This window comes from Jaculus jaculus, chromosome 20 (assembly GCF_020740685.1).
Source record: "Jaculus jaculus isolate mJacJac1 chromosome 20, mJacJac1.mat.Y.cur, whole genome shotgun sequence".
Taxonomy (NCBI): Eukaryota; Metazoa; Chordata; class Mammalia; order Rodentia; family Dipodidae; genus Jaculus; species Jaculus jaculus.
In genome coordinates, this window is record NC_059121.1 from 195,774 (window position 1) to 205,306 (window position 9,533).

General features: G+C 55.2%; 1 protein-coding gene across 2 annotated transcripts in view; it reads right to left on the reverse strand.

Annotated features, from left to right (window-relative positions):
• Window positions 1-8,176, reverse strand: part of Tent4a (terminal nucleotidyltransferase 4A) — a 50,248-nt gene extending 42,072 nt beyond the window's left edge. For both annotated transcript variants that reach the window (XM_045139017.1, XM_004666107.2), the window contains exon 1: window positions 7,512-8,176. In XM_045139017.1, the coding sequence (XP_044994952.1) occupies window positions 7,512-8,176 (665 nt within the window). The remainder of the gene's footprint in view (window positions 1-7,511) is intronic.
• Window positions 8,177-9,533: the final 1,357 nt, after the last annotated feature.

Genomic DNA, 9,533 nt, shown 5'->3' on the forward strand with positions numbered 1-9,533 from the left:
GAACCAAGAGGCTGGCCTCAGTGTAACTGCTTCCTTCCTGCCTTACCTCCTTAGGCATCTCCTTCTTAGTGACATGTTAAGTTTCAAAGCCCAGTCGTCGAATCAGACTGCTGCCTCCAAAGCCCGCTCTGCCCTGTCAGCTGTGTGGCCCTGATGGTCACTGTTTAGCATCAAGCCTCACCTGCTCACCTGACATTGGCAGAGGTCCTCCTGGGGGGATCCCTGAGGGCTGCAGGAGCATAAAGGGTTGGTCAAGAGCAAAGCCTGGCCAGGTATGGGGTCATCAATGAGTAGACTGGCAGGCAGTGGACATCGCTGCCAGGAGGACACAAAGAAAAAGTGGCAGCTCCCACCTGTCAATGATACTCCAGGAGCAGTAGGCTGTCCTCAGTAACCACAGGCCTTTTACGTTCTGGGTCTCACTCCAAAATTCGTCCTTAAAGCCCTCTTTATTAAGAGCAATTCTATAAGCTCAGTCTATCCAACACTCTTACTTCCCAACAGTGCTCAGGAATTCCCATCAGCGCTATGATCCCCTCCTAGGCACACGCAGAAGTCTCTGTGGCTCAGTGTTTCAAATACGCCCATGACCTCTTGCCAGATCACTTTCTGTTCTCGTCCATGGAGTAACATAGCTGAGTAACATAGCTATAGTTCACAAGCCATGCATAAGCACTCTCTCATATATTCGTCAATGCCAATGAAAACCCACACTGCTCATTTAGACAAGAAGTCTTTGATCCAAATACTCTTGACACAGTTGCACCTCTCCATTCCTACCCATCTGCCTTTCACCAGGTCTCCCTTCTGGCTCAACTCAAATGCTCACACCCCTCTTGAGAAGACACTGGTGAAGCGGATGGGCTTTCCAAGCTAGGAGGCCTGCATCCAGGCTCCAGTTCTCTGATTTCCTAGGTGCACCTCTTGGGCAAGATCTGAGCCTCTCCAGGGAATTAATTCTTCTCTCTTTAAAATGAACTTCTGTTCAAAAGGGGAAAATGGGGGGAGGGAGGGTATTATCATGGGATATTTTTTATAATCATGGAAGTTGTTAATGAAAAAAATTGGAAAAGAAAAAAATGAGCTACTGACAAGGACTGCATACATCCAAGTATGGCACTCATGGACGGTGCCCAACTCCCAACAGCAGGACTGCTGCCCTGCCTTGCTTACTCAATGGTGGTCAGATGAAACAACATGCAAGTCAACAACCCACCAACTGTTCCACTCAGGACAGAATTCAACTTCGAAGAACGTGCTAGATGGCAAGAGTCCCGCCCCCTCACACCCAGCTGCCTCCCTACAGGCCAGTTTTGGAAAGCCTGGAAAAGCTCCAGCCCAGTGTCCACAACAGAGCACCCTTTTGGTCTGGCCACATCCAAGGAGGAGGGGCTCCACAAAAGCCCACTTACTAAGAACCATAAGAGGTTTGTCTGGGGCTGCTCAATTCCACCCTGGCCCCATGTCCTATGTTCCTCAATCAGCAGAAGCCCTGGGTGGCATTCACAAGTGCAGCCCTCTTTTCCAGACTACACTAGCCTGTCTAGACTGGTTTCTTCTGAAAAACACAAGTAATATTGCTCATTTGTGGCTATAATCTGGGAACTTAGAGAAGTCTCTCATCACACCAGCTTCAAAGAGTCCTGCCCCACTGGAGCTGCTGGGTGATGGGTGACTGAGGAAACTGCTAAACAGGGAAGAGAGCAGAACCCATGAGGACTAATGCTGGGAACCCATATGCAAAACCACCATGAGCCAATCACTACCTGCAGACTGGACCAGAGGTGCTCCACACCACAAAGCTGTTGTACTCTGCCTAGGTTACTTCTCTTGTGTTAAGTCAGCATCCTTTGAAGAACACACAGAATTTCTAGACTTCCCTCTGTATCACTTACTGAGCAACAGTTTTGGCTGCTGAGTTTCAATTTACTTCAACTGTTTCAAAGTGAAATGCAAGTCACATAAGGCCAGCTCTGTCCAAACATCTGGTCATTTAAATTTTAACTAAAGCCAAATAAAGGCTTGAGATGGTGCTCAGGGGTAGAGGCCTCCTTTGCAAGCTCAAGGCCTTGGGTCTGACCTCCAGCACCACAAATCAAATCAATAATCCAACAAAAATTCAGCTCTTCCCTTGTACTGGTCACCCTACAAGTGCTGACCAGCACACGTGGCCAGTGGCCATTGACAGAAAACACAGTAGGCTCCCCTCTACATGGGGCACTGCAGCAGAGGGTCCTTTGGCGGCCAGGTCCTCTTTGCTGTCTGCTTTCCACCCTCGATGGACACTGACGGGAGCAGCCAAAAGCTCAGGAGGCCTCTCCCAGCACTCATCCCATCAGCATGGGGTAAAAATCAGGGCTGAATGTACACAAATCACACACCATAGCACCCAGGGAAGCCAGAGACAAAATTCTCACTTGGAAGCTGCAGAACAGACATTGCCTAGATATTGTTTACATTTTTAAACACACAAAGATGGGGCTGGAGAGATGACTTAGTGGTTCAGATGCTTGCCTGCAAAGCCATAGGACCCAGGTTCAATTCCCCAAGTCCCATGTAAGCCACATGCACAAGATGGTGCATGCATCTGGAGTCTGTATGCAGCAGCTGGAAGCCCTGGCACGTCCATTTTCATTCTCTCTCAAATAAATAAAAATATTTAAAAACACAAAGATGCCTGTCAGTGCATTAGAGGAAGACTTCCAGAAACCTCACAGCAGCAGTGGTCTCTGGTGTGTCCACACCCCTTCTCCCCTCTAGGACTTGGAACTTCAGTATTTACTTTCTTCAACCGAAAAATTTGGCCTGAGACATAGATGTCCATATTTTCAAAACACTAAAAGAAAGGCTTTCCAGTTGGCATCCAAGAGTCTACTTTTTGGTTTCTATTTTCTGACAGAACAGAGAAAGAGGGAAAGAGCAGCCTATTGAAGCCCTTGAAAACAGCTCACAAAGTGCTTCCAAGTTTTTTTGTTTTGTTTTGTTTTTACTTGAGAGCTGTTAAATAGTATCAGAGACTATGCTTCTCAGATGAGAAAACTGAGGTTCAGGATTTAGAAGCCAGGTACTAATACTAATGAGCTAGAGTGGGCAGGCTGTTGGGGTGGGCCTTCCCACTTGAGCCCTTAGAGGCAGAGGCTTGTCCCAGAAGCAGACGACGTCAAAAAGCCAAAGAATGTCACAAACCTGAAGAAGGGGAGAGCATCTCCCCAAACACAGTACCACTGCAGCCAGATGAAATCAGGGGCATTGATGCCATAACTGCAAGAAAGTCATTCTCCAATAGGACAAGACGGACACCTAGTGCTCAGCCTTGCAGGTCAAACAGAGAACCCAGACAAGCCATCCCTGATGTAACCCACAGGAACCACCAGACAAGAGATTTTCTAAATCCTTCAGTTTGTAGACATTTGCTACCACAACACAGAAAACAAGAACAGAAAAATCAAGAACAAGATACTGCACAAGGGAGTATGCATGCCAAACACTGGGAAGCCGACACCTGGCGCTCGCTCTTGCGCTTTCTCCCCTCCACCCCCCCCCCCCCCCCAGTGCATGTTCACACAGAGCAGGCTGTCTCTAACAAGTCAGTGCTGACCAAGGCTACCAGCCTTCACTCAAGCCCTCACTCTCCAGAGCCTCCTGAGGGAGGTGTTGGCTTCCCATCCAATTCTGCTTCAAAGAGCAACACTGACAAGCTGGTCTCTCTCGGCAGCAACACCAGTCCATGTGAGTTCCAGTGACAGCAACACCACTACACATGAGTTCAGTGACAGGTTCTAATAGGTGATCCTATCATCTTTAGTATGAAATCTGGCTGCATTATTGAAATCATTTCCCTGAACATGAGCACTTTAGGTCAATTTTCTTTTAAGCTACAACCCTTCTTTACAACCAGAGTATCTGATTCCAAACTACATTACCCAGACAAAGCACAACACCCTGATCATCTAAGGCTCTCTCACAAGCCAATTACATGACTCATGATGAGGACCAAAAACTTATATTCATAAATTTAAAAGCTCAGAAACTTTACCTTGAAATCTAAATAAAAATTGTAAAGTATTTTTTCTTCCACATAGTTTCATAAAATTACTTTAAAATTTAAGTAACAGGGAACTAGGGAGGTGGCTCAAAGCCACACAAGTCTGAATACCTAGCTTCATACCCCCACTGCACTACTGAGTTAAGTCTTAACCCTAAGGCCTCTCATTTTTCCAAAACACTATGCCAGTCTGATTAATATCCTAGTCTTCCTTTTCCCACGTCCTCCTGGGCAACCCCTTCCCTGACATGAGCTCTCCTAACAGAGCTGGCTGGCATGTGGTTCAAATCATTCTCCAGGACTTCCCTCCCTCACCCACAGACATCATCTTGCACTAGCCTTTCAAATTCCTCTGTACTACCTCCATGCAATGGACAGGAAAGAGGGATGCTATTACCAAGTGGGAGGAATGTCTGAACGGGTTCTAATGTCATCAATATGGCACAAAGCATCTGTGTGCAATGTGACCATTTTTGTTTCGTGCTGCAGGCACACCTGGAACAACATGACTTTCACAACCGTCACAGTGCCAAACTCAACTAAAGCTGACCAGGGGCCTGCCAGGGCTGGAGTCTTCCTATAGCCAAGCACATTCTTGTAGGGTGCTAAGCACACCAGGAAGGATGGGCCAAGATTGTGAGGGTCCTGCTTCCAATCTCACTTATGCTACATTTTTCTTTACCTTTAACCTGAGGTTTCTAAAGACAATGGGGACTGACCAAGGCAAAGTAAACTGCATGCTGGGTTGGAGATGTGGGTACAGAAGTGAGAGTAAGTGCAAGTGGCTTAAAACATAAAAATGGCAAGGTCCCATTGGCCTGATACACCTGCCCACATCACCAGGCCAGGAGCATAGTAGGAGGCAAGTCTCACACTGGGCACACCATGCCCTTAAGAAAGGTTCTGGGAGTTAAGCCAAAAAAATCCACAGCCCACAGCAGCTCCACACAAGGACTTTGCCTTCCCTACTTGTAGGGTTTTTGCACCATACCTCACCCTCTGTTTGACTTTCTCCATTCTAAGTTGATGATGCCAAGCCTAGGCCTCTTTGACTTGCTTTTTCTTCATTCCACTTGAGGCTGAAAGTAAACTGGCCGCCTTTGCACAAGCCCAGGCCACCAGGCAGTTTCCAAGGGCAGAAAACTCCTCCCAGGAAGGGAGGGCTGATGCAGGTGCCACGTGGGCCACCAGGCAGACACCCAGCTGGGTAAGGCAGACCTATGCAGATTCCCGCCACAGCAGGCAAAAGTGCTTGTTCTTTCTTAAGGACTTATGGTGGTGTTTTTTGAAATGTGTGTCCCAAGACCAGAAATGACAGCAGCTTCTCATCAATAGGCCCTTCACCGCTGGCCAGGCCATAGTAGAGGGGCCTTGAGTTCCAGCTCAAAGCACTGTGGACATGCTGGTGACAAGAAAAGCTTCACACAGGGTTACAGACTGACAGTGCAATGTCAGGTCACATCAGACCAATAGGCCACATGGAAACAATCACAGGGCAGCCTCCTCCCTAAAACACAAGCCTGGTCCCACTGCTGCTCCAGCTCACTCTTCCTTCCTTGTCCCCTCTGTGAGCAGCCAGGGTGGGGACCAAGTGGAGGCACCCAGCCCTCCCATCCTCCAAGCAAGCCAGGCTAGCAGGCTCCTCCACAGCACATATGCCACCTAATAGGGGCAAGGAAAGGTCCTGAGACAGAGAGAGGGAAAGAAGGGGCTTCGAAGGCAGCATCTCCACTCAGATAAGGACAGAGTTGACTGCAGGCTGCAGAGCCCTCTCTTAAGCCCTACACACCATACTGCAAAGGTGAGAATGGACCTAGCCAGCGTGTTTGAGGGCAGGGATGAGGCATGGAGAGACGTACTTGATGAATGACTGGACTTGACAGAAGAGGGGACAGGAGCCCACTCTGCACAGCTGGACAACAGTGCTCATGTACACCAGACAGAGCACCAGAGGGGGGCCAGTCAGTGTCATGAGACCATGTATCTCTCATGCAACTCTGCCCTCAATGGCACAACCGCACAGCAGCCCACAGCAGCACAGGTACTAACAAAAGGGAGCAGGCAACATACCCAGCCAACTGCAAGTCTACAGGGTAGCTGGAGGTCAAAGAGCCATAGCCCCCACCCCCAACACACACACACACACACACACACAGTCATCTAATGCTGCCCCTGCTCATGGAAGGACAGACATGCAACTGTGCTGTCAGGGCCAAAACACATTTTTTTTTTCTAAGAAAGGATATTTATGAGAGAGAATTGGCGCTCCAGAACCAACAGCCACTGCAATGGAACTCCAGATGCCTACGTCACTTTGTGCACATGTGTGACCTTGTGCATCTGATTTAAGTGGAACCTGGAGAGTAGAACATGGGTCCTTAGGCTTCGCAGGCAAGCGCCTTAGCCACTAAGCCATCTCTGCAGCCCCTAAACACACACACACCACATACACATGATGTCCACTCCAGTTATGTAAGTCTGGAGACCTCTCACATGTCTGCTCCCCGACACCTGCCTCAGAAAGTTCTGCAAGTCGGCCCGCGAGAGTAGGAGGTCAAGAGCGGCCAGCAGTACAAGCTCAGGTCTCAGAGCTGGCAAGGCAAGCTTCTAACACAAGCCAGGTGCAGCTCGTGACAGAATGTGCAGCTGTTAACATGTAACACACTTTACAGTAGTGTCAACTTCAGTATACTTGACACACCTCAACAGAGGACACATAGCCAGAGGAAAAGGTAACTAACGTCTGCAACAAGCCTCGCTCCCTGGGCAATGCCCCAGCACCTTTTAAGTGGGTACTAGGCTGTGCAAGCCAGACACAGACTTGAGACGCTGACACCCAGTACCCGAAAAGCCAAGGCCTGGGTAGGTAGCATCGTACCTAAGCGGCGTCACCTGGGACAATTCCAGGAACCCCCCCACCACACACACACACACACACACACACACGCACGCACGCACGCACACGCACACACTACTATGTAATTCCTTGAAGCTATTAGGGACGCCGAACTTGTATTAAACATCTCATGTCACCCTGGGCTCTGTGGGGACATTTTAAATAAGAATAACACCTCCCAGAGAATAAATGCATAAAGGAAACAGTGCTACTAGCCAGTTTTTAGAAGCCCAAGCTGTTAACTGACATCGACCCAAAACGGAATACCATACACACACGCATCGAATTACGTCTAGATCTGCTGTATCACTACCAAAAATTCCTACCTGTTCCTTACAGGGGCTTTCCCACAGGGAGGCTACTATCTACCCTCAACGCGGCAGCACTGTCACACTTCACACAAGGCCGGCAGGAACAGACACCCCAGCGTCTTCTGCGCCCCACTGACAACGGGGTAGGTTCCCACCTTCCCGGGCTGGGCAGGAGGGCACAGAGAACGCGTCTTCGCCCTCGGCCGGGCGGCAGGCCCCGAATACGCCCGTCCCGAGGCGGCGGGCGCCGCGCACTCACCCCTGGATGCCCGCGCTGTAGGCGCGGCTCTTCCACGGCGTGCCGGGCCGCGGCGCCTGGGCCCCGGGGCCGCCCCCCACGCTCAGCGCGGCCGCGCGGCCGCCCGACAGCAGGTAGTTGAGCCCGAAGGTGCTGGCCTTGTTCTCGCGCTTCCGCCGGCCCGGGTGGAACTGGTGCTGCGGCGCCGAGCCGCGCGGGGCCCCCGGGCGCCCGTTGGCGTTGGCAGCGGCGGCGCCGGGCGTGCCGTCCGCGAAGCTGAAGAAGGCACCACCGCCCGCGCGGCCCAGCGAGGCGCTGCCGGACGACGACGACGAGCCGCCGGGGCTCTCGGTGCCCGACTCGGCGTTGGACGAGGACGACGACGACGACGACAGCGAGGGCGACTTGTGCAGGCGCCGCGCGCTGTCGGCCGCGGGCCCGAGCGCCGTCAGCAGCGCGGCGGGGCCCGGCGCGGAGGAGGGTGGCGCGGGGCCCGGGGCTCCGCCGCCCCGCCCGGCCGGGCCCGCCGCGGCCGCCGTGTCGAGCGCCGGCGAGTTGAGGCAGAAGTAGGACGCGAAGCCCGAGCCGCCGCGGCCCACGCCCTGCGACGTCTCCCAGATCTGCATCCACAGGGCATTGGCCGGCCCCTTCTGCTCGGGCTGGATCCAGGCCACGCGCGGATCCATCCACGCGCCGCCCCGGGGCCCGCCGCGGCCCCGCCCCGCCCCCGCCGCGCCCCGGGCCGGGCCGGGCCGGGCGGGCCGCGCGCACGGGCGGGCGGGCGGACGGGCCTGGGCGCGCGGAGGCGGCGGGCGCGCACCCCCGTCGGAGCCGGCCGGGTCGGCGGCGGCGCGCTGGGGCGCTCGGGCTGGGCGCCGGCTCACGCGGTGCGGGCAGGACACGGGAGCCCCGGCGGCGGCGGCGGCGGCGGCGGCGTTGCACTGGGACCGCGGGGAGAGGCCATGGAGGGCGGCGACGCGCCGAGGGGGCGGGCCCAGGGGCCCGCGGAGGCGCCGCCGCCCGGCGCCCGGCCGCAGTCACGCCCGCGCCGCACGCTCCGTGCTCCGGCGGCGGCGAAGAGACACCCGGAGGCGACTGGACTCGGGAAGGAGGGAGGGCAGCCTGCGCTCCAGCGAGGAGCGGGCGGGGCGGCGGGCGGGGGCACGGCCTCCCTCGGCCGCGGCGCAGTGCGCACGCGCGCCGATTTCAAATCCTGACTAGACAGCGCCCGGGACGCGCGCCTGCGCACTGGGCGCCCGCGGCGGCGGCGGCGGCGGCGGCAGCGGCAGGGCCGCGCTGGAAAGTCGCGCGGCTAGGAGGCGCGGCCGGCAGACGGCGGCGGGGCCCTTCCTGACCAGACCAGACCAGACGGAGCTGGGCCTTGGAGGTGGCGGGTGCCGGGCGGGCGTGCAGGCAGGCATGCGCGCTGAGGACCGGGTCCGTCCGGCGTCGGCCCCGCGCGTGCGCAGACCTGGCCCGGCGCCGGTGGAAGTTTCCGCGCTGACGTGCCGCCGAGGAAACGAAACCGCCCGCCGCGTCCGCGCGCGGGGGCGCCGGCTGCCCGGCCCTCGCCCCGGACATGGCTTCCGGTGCCCACGGCGGGCGCTTCGCCCTCCCCCCGGGCAGGGGCCGAGGCCCCCTGGGAGCTCGCGTGCAGGCGGATCCCCAGCGCCGCCAGCGCACCGCAGCCGGCAGCGGGGCCTCCGGGCCTTAGCCGGCCGCACGCCTCCACCTCGGCGCCAGCACCGAAGGGCCATGCTCCAATGTTGGGTCCGTGCACGCGCTGTTTAATGATAAGTAAGGACGCTCCACACCCGACGTTTCCCAAGCACGGGTATTTCGTACTTGTGCAAATTGTGCGGCCGGATTGGAGTACTGCGTTAAGCCTGTCCTGGGCGGTGCACACCTTTGATCTCAGGACTCAGAAGGTGAGGCACGAGATGGCTGCCAACTCAAGCCAGCCCAGAGTCATCCCTCTTCCCTTGGCTCTACTGCCAGAAACATCCAAAGCCAAACTGGTACCCCTTCCACTCCGTCCTTTCA